The 18,775-nt window shown below is 43.8% G+C and overlaps 1 protein-coding gene across 2 annotated transcripts in view; it reads right to left on the reverse strand.

Moving 5' to 3' along the window:
- Window positions 1-18,775, reverse strand: part of DPP10 (dipeptidyl peptidase like 10) — a 438,065-nt gene that overhangs the window by 228,225 nt on the left and 191,065 nt on the right. The window contains exon 1 of one of the 2 annotated variants that reach the window (XM_054636515.2): window positions 18,023-18,398. The exons of the other annotated variant lie outside the window; for it this stretch is intronic. Coding sequence (XP_054492490.2) covers window positions 18,023-18,094 — 72 coding nt within the window. The 5' untranslated portion in view covers window positions 18,095-18,398. Of the gene's footprint in view, window positions 1-18,022; window positions 18,399-18,775 lie in introns of those variants that run through there. 2 annotated transcript variants of the gene reach the window in all.

The raw sequence follows: 18,775 nt of genomic DNA on the forward strand, positions 1-18,775 counted from the left end.
TGGGCTGCTGTGCCAAAGCAGAGGCAGCTCAGCACAGCAAATCCTGTGAGCTCTGAAAAGCTCCAGCCGCCACAGAGCTCACCCTGATGCCAACAAGTGAGGCCATTCAGACAGTCTAAGAGCTCAGGGCACTGGGGTCAGCTCTCTCCTCTGATAAACAGGATTTTTTAATCCTCTCTCCTTCCTTGCTGCAGCTAGTTTTGCCACAGTGTGTACAGAAGAGTTTTCCTGACTTCAGCCATCCAAGGGTAAAACTGGCTTTGAAGCCCAACAGAAGGCACACAAATGGAATGGAGAAAAGCTTTGTACTGCAACTTGATGAGAACACTTGGAAAAAAAAAATACCACCTGTCCTGTAGCTGATGCTTTCAGGAGAAAGGGGGTTTTTTTTGTCTTTCACTTCTGAAGCCACATAGTTGTTACAATGGTGATTTCCACTCTCTTCATGTGACAGCAAGAACATAAAACTAGCCTGTTAACAGCTCGGGCAATGCTACATAAGGGAAATATCATTCCTTTAAATTGCAGGGGGAAAAACATCTCAGAAGTGAAAAATAAATGTAGTATTTGTGCTACACTGTTAAAGTGTAGATCTCAAAGCATGCTCAGGTCCTCAGCTCAAGCCTCACACATATCAGTATGCTGTCATGAACAGGGCCAGGAAACAACTCAAAGCAAAGTGCAATTTTTACTGAACTCTAACTATGGCTCTCATTACACAGAAAAATGAGGTTTTATCCTGATCCACGCTGTACTTCTCTGAACAGCTTGCTGGTTGTTTTTAAAAAATACACAGTACAAAGCTCTTCAGCTTTCTCTAATGCTCCCAATTACAAAACATTACTCTTTGTCAATCACCTTTGTCTGAGGTTTATACTTTGTGCCACCAGAACACTCTGACACAATGCCACTTTCTCTCCTGGGAGCCAGCAGCCTGAGACCACTCTGAAATCATGACATAACTCTCCTGAACCCCCAGAATTATGCCAGCACTGTTTGGGTGCAAATGAGCCCTGAAGCAGATCCTGGGAATGTGATTCAGCAGCCTCACACCCTCCCAGCAGCGGCTCAAAGGCACTGCAGACCAAGCTCTCTTTCTTCACTGCCCAGGACAGGCTTGCCTAGCTCCCCCTAATTCTGTTTGCTCTCCATTTCAAAAGGAAATGCAGGCAAATGTCTGAAGGAAACCCAGCTCAGACATTGCTATGTTTTAAGCAGAGGAAATGTTCATAAAAATTGACTCTGAGAATGTATTTTTAATAGCAACGAAGGGAAAAAAAATATTTTTGGATTGGCGATTTAACCCACCTGTACTGGGATATGAAATCATTTCACCAGGCTAAGATCCAGGCTCATTTCACAATAATTGCAGGCATCTAATTTAAGAGCAAAGTCACCCAGGCTTCCCTCTATAATTAACTGCAAAAGACTGATGACCTGAATTGTTCTGCTGAAATACCTAAAATTTGTCTAATCCTCCCTGCTGATTTAAGAACTTCATCTAAGGCTTAAAGTCAGGTAGGAGGACTTTCAAATTAAAAAGAAATTAAAAGAAAAGAAGAAAAAAGAACAGAAGGCAACCCAGAAACCTAGAACAGAAGATTAAATTTGCTTTAAAAATACAACAGCCAGACATCTACTCAAGGTCCACAAAATATTTAATGCCCATGCATTAAAATGTTCCAAAATTGAATAGTGTTTACAGTTTAATGAAGCAGATGGACAGAGCATGTGCTGTTTTCTCTGCATAAAAGCCCAATCAAAGTAAAACAGCATCCCTTCTGATGTCCACATGATGGTAAACTCAAGGGATTAATAACCATGAAGTCAGAGTCATAGTGCTTTGCTTCAAAGAAATTTGCAAATGAAGATTAATTCTAACAGCTTGATGCATATCTGATAAATAGCACTAGAAATACAGAAAATACATGTTTCAGAGTTGTATTTTCATGCAATTATTTGAAAAGGTTTTGTCACAGTGGCATGAAAATTGGTTACTGTCTACTGGTTTGTAATCATTTCTGCCTTAAAGTGGTTTCCAGACCCCAAGTACCTCAGGGTGGATGTTGTGAGCGTTTGGCATTTCTGAATGTTGATCAGTCACACTCCAGAGAAAAGTGTCTGCAAGCTCAGTCTGTGATTTTCCTCCCAGGTTTGCCAATGGCCAGGAGAGCTAAAACCACACCCCATGAGCATCTACAGCTCCAAAGAATCACAGAATTCACAGGATGACTAGATTGGAAAAGACCTTCAAGACCATTGAGTCCAACCCTTCCCTAACAGCCCAACCAAACAAAGGCATTGAGTGCCACATCCAGGGGATGGTGACTCCACCACCTCCCCAGGCAGATAATCCCAGTATTTTATCACTCTTTCAGTGAAAAACTTTTTCTTAATATCCAACCTATATTTCCCTTGGTGCAACTCCAGACTGTGTCCTCTGGTTCTGTCAGAGCTGCCTGGTGAAAGAAGAGACCAACCCCACCTGAGCACAAGCACCTTTCAGGAGCTGTGGAGAGTGACAAGGTCACCCCTGAGTCTCCTTTTCATAAGTGCATATGGTCTCATCTGCACTTTAGGTCAGACACTAATATCACTTCAGGAGTGGGATCCTAACATTATTCCAGCAGATCTTAACATCAGTTGGTATCAGAGGTGGATCATAACATTAAATTGGTGTCAGAAGTGGGATCACAACACGGGATTTTGGTACAACCCCAGTTTCACAGGGCCTGACTCCCTTTCTGCATGCCCTGGTCTGTGCCATGGTGCACAGTGGGAGGCCCATCCATACCATACCTATCTTCCCAGCCTTTAAATTACCAACACCTTGTCTAAAATCTGTGACTACAATATTATAAAACTACCACCAACTGTTGCAATATTTTCTTTCTATTTATTTCATGGGTGTTTCACCATCCAATCCCATATGCCACTGCAGGAGCCCTGCACTCTGACCAGCAGCACAGCAGTGAGAGGCAGATTACATCCAGACAACTGGTGGCTTTATTATGCCACATTTCTGAAAAGGAAAATGGGATTGCGTGGTTTATCTTAATGTTCAGAGGCTTGGGATGACTGGATTAAATTATTTTAATCACTGCTCTGTTACTCCTCCCAAGACTGGTTTCTACAGCAGAGGACAAGAGTGTTAGAGGAAAGGGTTATTTGCTGCAAGCTGCACTGCTTGGAAGCAAAGATTAATATGGATTACATCCAGCTTCATCAGTTCACTGTCTTGTAAGAACACAGAAGCTCCTGTAAGGCTGGTTTCTTCAAAGCCACAGCATGGTGAATTAAAACTCAGCTACTCTCTGAGCAGCAGGGCTACCAGTAGTTTCCTTAAGATCCAAGAAAACATCGATAAAATCTCCAACTGAATTTACACAACACATGTCCCAAGATGAAAACTTAAGTAACTCTCAACAGTAGCAGCTACATTTTTATGAGCCCTTCTAGAGTGCTGGGGAACATTTTCAAAGCACCTACCATTGTATCATTTCAAACTGCATCACAAATGCTCACTACCTGAAATGCAAACCCTCCTGGGAAGCAGGTATCATTACATCAACTACAGCTTGGTTTAGTATCACAGGTGATTTGATGTCTTCAAACTTGCAGGTTCAACTGCAAGCACTAGGATAACTTCCAGGAATGTGAGTGTATTTTGAAAGAAAAAGATGAATAATCCATGGGGGAAGCAGACAATAGGTTTTACATGTGCCCATAAATCATAAATCCAGGCACAAAAAGGCTTCTCTTGGTCAGTGGCAAAATAATAAAACCCAAAATAAACCATTATGCTTCTTCCAGAATTAGACTCTTTACAAGTTTTTGAAAGACTCTGTGGGCACGAACCCAAAAAGGGGGAGAAAAAGTCAATGTCAGAGACTTGAAATGGGATGAACGCACTCACAATCCTTGTCAAAAGTACCAACAGGTTCATCTTCCATTACTGCTTCCAATTTGCAGCCTCCACCTTCACTGATCCATGCTCAGGGTCTGACCCCCAAGGTTTTGGGGCACCACAGCAAAGGAGGACCACAGCAGCTCAACACTTGGCATTGCCCAAACAACAGGAACTTAGCCAGTAGATTCAGGATCAATTCTCCAAGTCAGGATATACAAATAATTATAACATGGACTGCAGCAAATTGAAGTTATCACTATATGGTATGCAAAAGATATTAAATTAAATTAATTCATTATATGCATAGAATTATTAATACTTACCAAAAGTCCTTGAGCAAGAAAGGCCACAATAAAAATTATCCTAAAGTTCTAGATAAATGTTTCCAGTCAAATCACACAGATACCCTCAGCTACTTCCTTCCCTAATACATAAACTTGCTGCCTCTTTTTCCAATTTGATGGGATTGTTTGCAAATATTCTTTTTATGTAGTGATTTTTTTTTTTAAATCTAGTCACACCAAGAGAATGAAATGCTCTTCCCTCCCTTCTTGTCTACCTGGAAAGATTCTCTCCCCATTTCAGAGACAGCCAATGCAAACTGCTGGTAGGTTTCTCAAATCACACCAATTCACAGCTATTTAAGAAAAACTGAACAAGAAAAATGGAAAATTGAGATAACAATATTAATTTCCATCCCCTTGATACTTATCCTATCTATTTAGACTGCAGAAAAATGCTTTTGCTTCCCTCAATGTTCCAATTGCAATTCAGTCTTGGGTGACGATTGAAGCCCTGTCACAATATAAATAAAACTTTCAGAAATTATTTGAATTGAACTACAACTACTGAAGTACAAAACCACAGAAACAAAGTCTTTGGGGCCATGCAGCTGAAGAATTGAGCCCTCAAAAAACCAGTAGATGCTTTGATGAGAAATAATGAAAGGTTCCACAACCCTGTACACTAAAAAATATGGGATATTTCAGTGACTGTGACAGATTCAGAGCTGTGGGCCTCTGTCCCAAGAGCCCTTCAGATGTTCATAAAGGAACAGGCTTTTCTTGGTGAAAACAACTCACCCTCACCCAGATTAACCTCTTGTCACCCTCCAAGTCCTGGTTTTACTTAGAAGTTTTATGCTTGAGGTGAATTTCTGGAGACTCAAATTTTGTGCTTCCGTACATCACAGAAGGCTGCATGCTGAATGCATTGCCTTTGGGCAATATCTTAAAAGCCAACTAACTTCTGATTTTTCCCAAATGATGTTAAATCTTGATAGCTGAGAGCTGTTTTCAAACACTTCAAGGTAAGGCACAGACACCTCCAAGTCTCAGAAGACTGCAGCATGATCAGAAAGTAGACTTATTTTTCATAGGTATTACTAAAAACTAAATCCATAAAGTGCATAAAGTCCATAAAGTGCCCCTATGATAATGGACAAGGAATTTTTCTTGTAGCAAGAAAAGTCACAGAGACAGGAATAACAATGAAACTGAGCACAAAACAAAAAGGGAAAAAAAACCAGAAAGGGCATTGTAGTGTCACTGGTTCATCCAGGTCGACTTGCAGGAGAATTACTACTGAAAACACTTTCATAACATGAAAATGTTATCTCCATAGGAACATTCCTTCTCTCTGATGGATGAAAATAAATAAATAAAAAACCAGATTAAAATAAAATACAAAAACAACTTTATGCAAGGTAGGGCAAAAACAAAGGGAGAATCTTTTCCCATGTGGAAAAAAGTGTATTCATATCACCAGAAAATTTCCATATCTGTAGAACAAAAATGTGAAAACTTTGCTGATTAAAAAGCACCTATTACTATGCTTTCTCCAGGACCAGTGGAAGCTGATGAAGAGTCCCTTAAGATACTTCACAGAGCTCACAAGGTTTTCATGGATTTGCCCCAAATGTCCAAGAAATTTAAAGGATTTACACTCTTGAAACGTCTCTCTCTCCAACAACCAGGGTTCTTCTAACTTACATTGCCCTTTCTAAGCTTTGCATGGATAATTTTGAGCAACTTTGGTTTCTTTATTTTTTGCAGAAATTATTAGGAGAGGCCTCAGACCTCCCTGGAAGCTGTGAAAGAGAAACTGGAGGGATCTCAGGCAGAGGAACAAGCTGTTACAATGCATGGGATAGGCTGAGAGTACAGGAATGGAAACACAAGACATGCAGGACAAGGTGCCTTTCTGTGTGCTCACATAAAATATCCAAAAATTATGGACGAAAATTATGGACCAAAAAAAAAATTATGGACAAAATATGTCTCCAGATCTTCACAATGACTAAGGAACACTGTCAGAAGAGTACAAAACCTCAGTGTTATTATGGAAGTAGCTCTTTAAAAAGCAGACTCAGAATAATTAATGAATACCTGCACAGATGAGCAAGTATTCATTACAAGCAAGTATTCTCACACTGACACTGACACATAGGGGATGCTCTTAATTTGTGTCTTAGGTATTTCTTTGTTTTTCCTGATAGGAGAGAGGATAATGAGAGACAACACTGGAACCTGCAACAGTGAGGTCTGATTTGCTGTTGGATTTCAAAGACCATTCACTGATTCCTGAACAGCAAGTACAGGTATCCAAAGGACAAGGTACTCAATCCAGAGGGGGTAAGACAGGTAAAGTTTTTAAAAGACTGAAGGAGTTCATGCATTGATACTCTCAATGACTGGGAAAAAAGAAAAGAAGGGGAAAAAAAGAAAAAAAAAAAACAAAAAAAAACAAAAAGAAAGTATGAATGAGTTACTGTGGGCCAGAACTCTGCAGAAATGGAAGCACAGATAATTTATGTAATGTATGTGTTTCACACTCCCACTGTTCTGCAGCACTCTGTAAAACCTGCTGTTATTACATGCTATACTGGCATGTCTATTACTTTCCAACAAGAAAATCATTACTTTGGCCTGCCTCCTGGTCTTGCTGAGTTTTGTATAGCTCACCTGGCCATTTCAAAAACACAAACTGAAAAATTGTCTATAAATCAGATACTTGACAGGAAAAAAAGTATTTTGCACTACTTAGCACAGCCAGGGCTGTACTGCATCAAATTCTACTGCCTGCTTTTTAACAATGCCATCACTTAGAAAAAATGGCACTAATATAATGGTTCAATATTCAATGTAATGAAGTGGGCTCAACAGCATTCCACCAGTCACAAAAGAGACATTTCTGTCTGTCGTTTGTGAATAAATTTCCTTTGTTGTGATTTAATCAGCCTTCATTTTTAACCTGCATACATAAAACATTAAATGCTAGAAGCCTTAATTACTTTGAAAAACACCTGAATAATTTAATCTCAAAGCACAGCTTTTTCCACACCAAGAACCTCAAGAAACTCCTTAAGGGCAAAAGCCTCCCAGTAATCTGTCAGCTAAATCCAAGAGCCTTTGTAGAACCAGTTAATTCATTTTCAGTGACTAAACATTGCTTCTACAAATACTTTTAAATACAGACTTTGGATGCCAACCATGTGCAGTGTCTCCAGAGTAAGTCCCAACACACCAGCTGTAAAACAAGACTCGCTGGGAGGAAACCACCTCCCTGAGGTACAGAACAAATGACACCCACCAAACTGATGGAGTCACTTCACTAGAGCTGGGTGGACACTACTGCACGTGCACAGCCCAAGATGGACCTGCTAAAGCCACCAAACAAGTGGTTTTGTGCCTGCTTTAACCCAGCCACCATACTGCACATTCACAAGGAAGACACACATCAAATTGCTTCCACTGCAATAAAAAGGATACGCGATTAAAAGGAAAAGAAAAAAAATAAGTCCTTTCCTCAAAATCTTTATAGCAAGTGAGATGCTGTATAACCTGAATTCTTGCACTCCCAAGGAGAAAAAAGGAAAGAAAAAGAAAAAAAGAAAAAAAAATGGCATAGCACTTACAGCCAGATCAAGGTCCTGGCATGAAAGTTAATGCCAGGTCATGGATGAATGCTGACCACATCCAGCCAAAGTGCAGCCTCTGAAATCCTTTCCACAGTCACAGCTGCAGCTTTCAGACCCCAGAGTAAATTTATATTAAGTTTTGTCAAGTGCTGCATGGAAATCAGTAGAATTCCATTCTTCAGTCTGCAGCTCTTCAGGAAAAGTTCTCTTTAGCTCAGATATAAGATAACCTATTATTTCTTTCCTACTACAACAAAGATTTACAGTAGCACATAAAAAGGAAAGGAGGAACCTTCCATCATTGTCAAGCAGCAGAAAGGGGGGAAAAAAAGAGAGATGATTGTAATAAAGGTTTGTTTTTGTATCTCGTAGGAGTTCATTTCTATTGACTATCAACAATAGTAAAACTCCCAGTAATTCACTGATTCACCAAGGCATCCCCATCATTCCATCTCCTGTAGACTGCAACCCATTACATTTCCCTGGGATACCACCTTTACCCAAGAGCCAAAAATTTTGCTTGAGCATCTTTCTGGAAACCATTTTTCATTTCAAGACATCAAAAGGTGCAGAGTTCAAAGCTTACCTCAGCATTTCTATCCCAAGGGTTAAATTGCCTGCCTTGAAAAATATGCTCCTTATTTCACTCTCCTTTTTCCATTTTATGTACCTATTGTTTCTTGTTATGATTTGTGCAAGATCAGGCACTCGATTGCAATGCAGAGCAGCACCTGGCAGGGATTTCTTACACTGTGTGTTTTCTCCCTTAACTGGTCACAGCCAGAGATTTCCACCTCACCCATCCCATCCCTCCTATTTATGTGCCTTCTTTCCACCAAGCCAGTCCCAGCCCACATGTTAGGTGGTGGATGTGCTGAAGTCCTGCTTTTAATGGAAATCCACTACAGTAAAATAGATAACGCCGTTCCCCTCATTAGGGGAAGTGTTTCCATGTAAATGTGACCATGCCTCATTACTCCATACTCTACTTGAGCACACTAAGCACAACACAGGCAAAAAAAACCCTGTTCCTCTCAGGTTTGTTGCAATTTGCTGACAGTTTTGATGTGCTGCTCCTCTCCTCCTTATTACCAGTGCAAGTTCAAGTTCCTAGAAATGATGGAAATGCTTTCACAGTGGTGTGAAAGCAACACTCAGTGCTGGGTCCTCAGAATCCACAGATCACTGAAAAATAGGTGAGTGATTAAGAGTCCATCCTGCTCAGCTCAGTCACACAGGATTGTGCTGGCAGCAAGAACAGAGGAGGAATTTTCAGCCCAAATCTGCTGGGTTAGATAAACAGGTAATGCTAATTCTGCCCAAAACCACAGAATTATGCAGATAAAATGCTGCTTTTAGCACTATGAACCACTTCAGAGATAATCACTGAAAGCTCGACTGGATCATACCCAACATTCCCAGGTATGCTCTTTATTTACCATTTTCCTGGAATAATGGATGGAGAAGGGATAGTACAAGAAAATCAGATTAAACTGATTTTCTAATACAGTCTCTTTTTTTCAGGACTACAAAAATTTTCTCATGTGAGACTCCATTCACAGACACAATCTGTACTGAAATAAATAGAAAATCTTCCACCTGGAATTTCCAGGTTGCAGAGATGGTCTGGTAGGGTGAGTAATAACAACACACCAAAACCCCTCAGCAGGAGCAGCACATGTGTTACCCCTGTGGGGCTGCTCCACTGGCACAGCAAACACAGACACATGGAACTGCAACACTTTGGGAGCAGCAACTGCACCCTAAATGACAACCACTGTGACCACTGTATTTCATATCATCTCAGGTTCCTGCCTGATGGGCAGAAATCCAGACCCTTGACAACTACCAACAACACCAACCTTCCTGCAGCTCCTCTGGATTGTGAGAAAACTCCTAAATCTTGGTGTTTTTCCCACAGAAGTGCACAAATAGCAGTGAGCCACTGTGTTAGTAACAGACCACCACACGTGAGCCCCCTCCCTATGGCATTGCTCAGTAACATTTTAAAAGGCAGTCAGCTTTCCCTAAACGTGCACTGGAGGTCCATCACAGGCAACTCTGACATTTCAAATTCCCAAAACAATAACACAGCTCAAACACTAACATTATTCCTGAAATTGCAGCCTTCAAGGACCTGCCTAAATCACACAGAAATTTTGCAACCAGTCAAGAACAGAACAAGGGCTTTTAACCTCCAATTTTGTAATCTCCATTCTCTTTCAAGTTAGTGGAGCCCTTTCAGATAGATCCCTCTATGCAGAGCTAGGAAAAAAAATCTCAGTTGCAGAAGATCATATGATCTCTATAAACCTCCTCTATAAATCTGTTGTTTATACACTATAAACAATCCCTTTGTTCCCTGCTGTCTATTTCAGATTCTGAGTGGTCCTCATAAGCATCTCAGTGAAACTGAGACCTCTCCACCACCTGTAACTCACTTATTCATGTCAGTATATTTCTGTCTTGACTGGGGAGGCAATGAACACTGGTATGTTTGAAAAATAGCAAACAAATGCCTAAAACATGTAAGAAATTGATCCAGTGTTGCAATGAAAAAAACAAAGTCATGCAATGTAATTTCATCAGGCCTAAGCCAAGTGAAAAAAACCAAAGTCATAGAGCTGCTTTTAAATACATGCATGTATTGATCACCTTCTGTATTTGTTAAATTTGTGTAGCAAAGAGAGAACAGCAGAACTGCAAAGCCATACCTGTTAAGTGTTGCAGAAAGGTAGAAAAATTATAAAAGGCCTCATAAAATCAGGCCTGCTCTGTCAGCTCAGTGGCTAGCCTGGCAAGCTGGCACTTTGCAAGTTCCCATGTGAAAGCAATCCTGGTGTGAACAGTCCATTAACATAACAATCTATTCCTGGGTGAAAAACAACTAACACCTGCAATAAACATTAAATCTATTCCATGAGAACCAGTGAAGAAAATATGTAAACAATTTAAGAATAGAGAGATGTGATTGACAAATAAAATACTAACAAATTACTAATTACTAACCAATAAAGTAATTGGCAAGAAAGCTACTAACCAACTGGAGTAACACACAAAGTCTGTAAAACTGTATAAAAATGAATTATGTGAATAAAAAAGGGTTTTTTCTTGCATGAAGAAAATGGAGTCTGGCATGATTTATTCCCATAGTTAAGGACCTGATTTGCACACCTGCTGTATTTCATGGACCAGCTCCAGTCTGATCCAACACCCACTGAGAGCTGGTGCACCCCACGGGTGCTCCTGGAGCACATCAGCTTCCTTCGCTTCATCCCAAGAGAATCCAACTCTGAAACTGCTCCAAGGTGCAAGAAAAATTCATCAGGGTCACTCAGGAAATGCTACCATGTGCTTACCCAACTGCAACGTCCTGCAGGCCAAGGCACTCTTCTGGAACTACACCGACTCAGGTCACCCAACTTTTAGAGCAATTACATCTTTTAGATCTTAGAATTGTTATTAGACCACTGATTTGAACAGCTCTCCTTAAGACTCAAAACTGCAGCACACCATCACTCATAATTAGGGGGGCTTATGCTCAAATCCTTGTTCTGAGGAACTCCCCCAATATATCTTAAATGCTTTGATTTAACCAAGCTCTGAAGCCTCAGGATGGAAAAAGGGGAAAGGAGGTCAGCAGTCTCTGCACCGCCAGGAGCAGAGAGAACAAACACTGGGCATGAATGATCAGTCACACTGGCAGTGTTTGATTTACTTTCTTGCACTTGCCCAGCACTTCAAGCAAGTTTTCCCATTAGCAATTGGAATTCTCTCCATATTCTCAAAAAATAAGACTGCAATATTGGCCCGCTTTGTTTTTTGGAAAGCTACAAAATGCTTTTCTTTCCTCCCCAAAGGAACTGTAGATTGCAAATACTGCCCCAGGCAGTCTAAAATATGCCCCCAAAAGCTTTTATAGAATCATTATTTTCCTTAAATTATCACATTGTTTAATACTCCCTAATTGATTTTCCTAGGCAATATCCTCCAAACGCCAGAGGGTTTTTATCTTATCTATTTTATCTTAGAATCAGTCAAAACTATTTACAGATTCTCTATATAAATAACACATAATAAGTTATGTGGCTGTTGCCAGCAGTGTTAAGAAAGATTAAAAAAGGTCTTTTAACTTCAGCCTCAGATCTGTAGGTCATCCAATGTCCTTCCTAATGGATAAATACAGTAATTTATCATCATCAGTCACCATCAGCATTGTTCTTTTTACTATCATATATTCACGGACATCATTCGATGCAGCTGAGTGAAGCGGAAAAGAAGTGCATGATTAAAGTGGAAAGGGACAGGGTTTGAGACATCTGAGATTTTGTGACTAAAGCATCGACTTGAAATATGACACAGGTCCTGTTAGACTTACAAAGACAGTGCCAACAAGTTACAGGTACCTGCTGGCAGGACACAGGCAGGTGTGGCAGCAGGTGAGACTACCTGTGTCTTGAGATGCAATGTTAAAGAAAGAAAAATATGTGAAATGCAAATGTGTACACCTACAAGTCCTTCCATAGGTCAGACAAATTTCAAAACTCTATTAGTTCTAAAAAAAAAAAACAACACAACAACAACAATGATACCCCCTCTAGGGATCACTTATTGCATTATTTATTCTCTTCCATGGGAAGAGAGTCTGTGGTCATATTTGTGTGTCACTAACACATGCATATGCTTCCAAGTTATTAAAAAGTGCTAAAATGATGGGTTTCAAATTTGAGAAAAACATCAAACAGCATCACTGTTTGCTTAAAGAGTTCCTCCCTCTTGTTAATTATCAAAATAGTTTGCCTGAAGCAATACTTTCAATTGGAAGATGCTGGAAAAAAAACCACAGACAGGGTTTATAAAAACAGCGAATACAATACGCATGTTCAAATATCTGAGGCTACTATGTAACCTACAGCATGCCTGCAATTCTTTCCAACACAGAAGAGCCAAAAAGATTGCCCTGTTTCACAGTTTTTGATTTACTGCATTAGGTAATCCCTTTAATCCACCTGCAAGCAGAGGCCTCTACATGCAGGAAAGTCAGGTGCTGTATGATGCTGCCCAGGTTCCCACAGGCTGTTCTGCAAGCAAGGCACACTGCAAAAAGGAATCAGAACCATGAGGGGAGGGTACCAAGAGCAAGAGAGCATCAGCATGATCATCCTGCCCTGAGTCCACCAGCAGAGGCTCTTGTGCTTGTGCCCCAGGGCAGAGGCTGGGTAAAGGACTGGAAGGATCTTGGTGAAGTTTTCTGCATTAGGAAAATGAGTTTCTGACACTTGTTGGACACTCATCACTTGTGAATTTGAGAGGTACAGAGAAATACCCCCATGTGCTCTGCAGAGACTGGAAAACGTGTGTGGCTCAAGCTCCCCAAGATCACGCACACACTCAGAGCAGGTACCAGCTGTCACTGACAATGATGTTCCTCAATTACCATCAGGAACATCTCACCAAAACCAGATCCTGCTCATCCCTGCCCCACAGAGCTCAGAGCAGAAGACAAGAACTCAGTGAAGGTGAAGACAAGCTTCAGGCTTTTTGTGCCAATCACCACCATCAGTACACGGCTGAACTACATGGAAACAGTCACAGGCAGAGAGAAAGGGAGTAAAGGCCACATGTACTATCTGAAAGATGACACATCTGTGCCTTCCTCTGCAATCTGAATCCTGAGCAATATTACAAACCACAGGTAATACATTTTCCTATGAGCTCCTTGTGAAGCTGGTCACACAGTCAACAGATACTGCAAGCCTGTAATCCCCCTTGCTGGATCCAGCACAGATATAGTGTGGCCTCTATAGGGTGTAAGAAAAAGAATTCAAAAGTTTATGTTAATATTCAAACAATAACTCTTTATGAAATATTCTGGGCATAGTAATATAACTTTATTTCACCACTATTATTGGCTTTGCTTACCTACTGTTTGTGACATGGTGTTGAACCTTGTTGAAACCAGTAAGTTGGGTAAAGAGCCACAACAAAGCAAGGTAAAAGTTCCACCAGGCTGGCAAGCAGGAAAAATGCAAAGTCACTTTGGATTATGTACAACTGGATTTCTTATTTCAGCCTGAAGCCAGCTCTGCACACAAACAGGAGGGGGAGACATGAATTTGGCCACCTGACCGAATCTTTCAAGGACTGGAACTGTTGTGTGTATGTGATTAAGAGTCCAAGTTCCCTCCTGACCCACCAAGCTCAAACTGACCTGAGTGGGGAAGGGAGAGCCCTTTCACCTTGATAAAACCTCATTAAGGTGAATATTGCTCTGGGCAGACACAGCTATCCATCAGTGTTTTTTCCACTACAAGATCAGTCTGGTTTTGGGAAAAGAAGAGCAATGAAGAAAGACATTAAAAAAAAAAAAAAAAAGGAATTATTTTGGCTTGAGTCACTGAAAAAACAAAACACAGATAATTGTCTTTTATTCAGATGCACTTTTAGAATGTGCCACTTGTCTGGTGACCACCAAAACTGGTCCTGAGACAGAAAAAGTTGACTCCTGAAATCAAGACAGTCAATCAAGCAGTAGCCAGTTGTCCTTGGTTTTTTACTAAACATCCAATTTAAATGTGTATCAAATAATGTCCTGACTTAGTACAACACATCTGATTTGACCTTGCCTGTTTAAAGAAGAATAACGTAGTAGAGTCTAAAATTATATACAGTAAAAAACCAAAACAAACAAAACCCCCAAGTCAAAACAAAAACAAATAAACAAAAAAAAACCACTTTTTTCTGCTTTAAAATCAATTTCAAAAAGACATCAGGTTGGGAGAGTAAAAAAGGCTCGGGAGAAAACGATTATAAATTTCAAAGGTCTGTCTTCTGCACACACAAAGAACAGCGAGTAGCACCAGGTGGTGTAGATCATCTGGCTCCTTGTAAACAGACTGAAGCCTCACAAAGGTAATACCTAGAGGAATTATCTCAGTTTTTCATCTGCAAAGACAGAAACATTCATCAACCAGCAAGTCACTCAGGTACATTATATTTTTCAAATATGTTGTGTCCACTGACTACCAAACGGTTGTGCCTTCTAAAAAAGATCACTAAAGATCATTGTCCAAGACCCCAAGACAGTTCTTAAGAGCTACAAGATGAAAACCACTCATTTTTGTCCTCTAAGGGGAACTGAAGGAGCCACATTAACTCCTGACACAGTGCTGAGCACTAGGATAGAGCATTCCAGAAATACAGATAATTTACAGCTATTTTCCTTTCTGCAGATATATCACCTGAACGTAAAACTGTAATTTTTGCAATAAATATGACTCATCATTCAGCAGCGAGGTGAGAATAAATCTGGCTAATTTATCAAACCCAATGCCAAAACATCATTAGCACTGTTAATGGAAGTTGTTATTGGATGCCTTGTCCCAGGGGAGCCTTGGTTTAAAAGTACTATCAGAGGAAGTGTTGGATATGAAATTGTATCCAATTATTCATAAGGTGATGGCTGTGGATGCTTCAGTCAGTCAATCCAAGCTTTTATTTAAAGTGGAGAATCCCAGCATTAGCCTGCTGTGATTTGAAATCCCATCTTGGGTCACAAGCCTATACCAGAAATGCTTCACCTTTGGTATGACTGCTCTCAGGAAAGTAAAACCAGACTTTGGAAGCAGGGAAGAGATTTACACTTAGAAGATTTTGGTACAATTCCTTATTTTTTCTAGGACTTTCTACTTCTCCACCAGAAAAGATGTGCTGCCCTGCTGCCTCAGGAAACCCTTCTCAGAGCACACACCTCCTTGTTATAAATAGGTCAATAAACTCCAGGTGTCAAATACAGTGGCACTACAAGTTCACACGAGCTCACTAACATGCAATGTGAAACATGAGTACACAGAGATGGATTTATTGAAGGCCCCAAGAAGGATGTATTTCCATATGAGCGAGCCCATAAGGGTGCTGTGGGGTGTGGAAAAGCAGAGTGAATATTTTGCACCCCTTTTCTTCTTCCCTCCCACGCTCATCACAGCACCAACTCTGCAACTGCAACCCTGAAAAGCCAACAAAAAGCTTTGAAACTGTAATATTCTTTTGTCAGGAGCACAGCCACATCCCACTGCTGCACTAAGAATGGTTTCCTGCACAAACCTGAAGTCAGACACATTCTCTGGTCCAGCCCTGCCCAGGGCTGAGCCTGTCCCACGGACCTCAGCTGCTGCAGAGGTGCATGAATGGGCATCCACAATCCTGGCCTCATTCTGCATAGAGCCCACTGCAGGATTGAGACCTCTGTCCTTATGACAGGCATTCAAACCCATAGAAAGGCTTGCTATTCACTAAAAGCAACATTTTTCATGCCATGCTGTTACATATTGCACAATATCCCTGGCACCTAAGACAACAGGAAACCAAAGCTGATTCAACATGAACTTTAATCAAGATAATCAAACTTGGTCTGAAAACCCAATCCAAATACACAGCACTTCCCACCTACACTTCATTCAGCCAGGCCCATGGACAAACCACTGAGAGAGGCTGAAACTCCAGAGCACTCAGGCAGTCATATTTCTGTATTTAGGATTAAACTCTTAATATTTAGTGTGCTTTAAATTGATATCTTACTGCTGTTCCTCATTACAACCTAAAAAAGCAGTCAAACTGGTAATTTTTTTCATACAATATTAATCCTGCTTTAAAAAGATTTCCACCTCCAACAACAATTGCCAATTCAACACCTCTGAATTGAATATAAAGAAATAGAGATTGGTTAAGTTCAAGTACTTTTTATTACATCTAATAGCAGTATCCCTCTAAAGGAAAACAATGTCCTTGAAATTTATGAGCTCCATGAACCACTGAGCCTATTTAAAATGATCTTCACTTTTCCATAAATTCTACTATTTAAGCACTGGTGGAAGTTTCCCATCTATTTCAGATCATGTAACTTATGCAATTAATTTATTCAGGAAGGATCAAATGGATTATTTTACCAGCATTACACGAAAATGTGCCATAGTGCACACATTTTTGAGCAGAGAGCAGAGCATAAATTTATTTAAATGAATGGGTTCAGTGATTCTGGACAGACTCCTCAGAGCTGAGCGTGCAGCCTGGCTGTGCTTGCAGGACTGGGTACCCGGGCTGGCTAAAGCAGATCTGAGCCCAGCAGCTTCCACTGCTGCCGTTTTTCACCCAATGCCAGTGTACCGAAGGAAAGCTCAGCTCCGTGGATGGATGTAGCAGAGAATGAAAACGTGAAATGCAGCTGCCCGCGTCCTGCCAGCCCGTTCAGCGAGCCGGAGTTCCGAACCAAAAGCGGCGCGCACGGACAATGTGATGTGCAAAAAACCCCTCCGCTGGAGTTGGCGTATTTTAAAGTGCCTGGGGGAGAGGGAGAGCTGAGCGCTGCCGGGGGGGCTCTCCCGCCGGGTACCGAGGGCAGGGGCGATGCTCCGGCTCCGGCACGACCCCCGCCCCGCCCCGGCTGCCGGAGGCTCCCCCGGGCACAGCCCCATCCCTCCTTAGAGTGCCTTAGATCCTGTCGCCCGGGAGCACCGGGCGCAGCGATCTGGTGATGAAAACTTCATCATTTTGTGAGGATGACATCCAAGTTCTGCTGCTCCCCGGTACCATCTCTCATATGCCGCCCAAGACTCGAAGCGAGCCGGTGCCGAGAGACACCGGTACCGAGAGCAGCCCGGAGCCCCAGCCCCGCCGGCCCACGGGGCGGCACCGCCGGGCCAAGGGACGTGACCGCCGCCCGGCCGCTGCCAAAATCCCCCCGGGAAACCTCCCCGGCCTCGGGGCCGCTCCCTGCCCGCCCCGAGCGGAGCGGGCGGCGATGAGGAGCGCCCCGCACCGCCGGCCAGCCCGGCCGCTCCCGCGGTGCCACCGCGGCTCCCCGCGGCCAGGGCAGCATCGCCCGCACCGTGCGGCTCCCCCGGCGCAACTCGCGGGGAAGCGGAGCGCAAACTACTGCGGGACCCTCTGCTGACCGACATCCCAGCCCCGATACGGGTCCGGACCGGGCTGGGTCCCCTCCGGGCGGCCCCAGCGCATCCCCGAGACAGCTCCGCGGGGCTCCCTCTTCCCCCCGGCCGAACCGCCCCGAGGGCGCCCGTGTCCCCCGTCTCCCTCCCGCACACTTTTCTCCAGCTCCGCACAACTTCTCCGGGACGGCGGCCGCCCCCATCCCCGTCTATCCCCGGCCCCGCGGCGCCTCCCGCCGCGGGTCGCACCTGGTCGGGCTGCGGCGGCGGCGGGTTCCCCCTGCCGCCCGGGTGCGCCGGCTGCTCCTTCATGGCTGTCATCGCAGGGGCTCGGCGCGGCGCCTCTCACTGCTGCTGCGGCCCCGGGCACCCCTCCCTCGGCGCCAGCCGCATGACACCAGCCTCCCCTGGAAGTGGCGCGGCGGAGGAGGAGGAGGAGGAGGAGAAAGAGGAGGACGGGCGGGGGGCGCGGAGCCGCCGCCGCGGCAGCGCCGCTACCGCAGTGCCCGGCGCGCCGGAGCTCAGGGGGCGCCCGGCCCCGCCGTGCCCCTCGCCGGGGGCGGCCGCGCAGCAGCGCCGGGCACCGCGGCCGCGGAGCGCCCCGAGCGGGCACGCTCTGCCCGCCCGCCCCGCTCCCCCCGCTCCGCCCGCCGTGGGCCGGCCCGCCGCCGCCAGCAGGTGTCACAGCCGCTCCCGCCGGCCCGGGAGAGACCATCCGCGCCCCCGCCACGGGGGCGTCGCTGCCGGCTGCGGCCGCGCCGAGACCGCCCCGCGACCGCCCCGCCGGGACCGGCCCCGCCGCTGCTGCCCCGCCGAGGGCGGCTGGAAGCGGCAGAGGGAGAAAGGGGAGGAAGGGGTGAAGGCAGCCCGGCTACGCTGCTCGCTTGCTGGAACGCCTCTGGTGCCAGAGAGCTCCGGACTTGCCGGCAGGGCAGGAGCTGTCCCGCCGCTGTCCAGCCCCGGCGCTGTCCAGCCCCGCCAGGCGTTTCAGCAGCCAGCAGC

Source organism: Agelaius phoeniceus, chromosome 7 (assembly GCF_051311805.1).
Source record: "Agelaius phoeniceus isolate bAgePho1 chromosome 7, bAgePho1.hap1, whole genome shotgun sequence".
In the NCBI taxonomy this organism is placed as follows: domain Eukaryota; kingdom Metazoa; phylum Chordata; class Aves; order Passeriformes; family Icteridae; genus Agelaius; species Agelaius phoeniceus.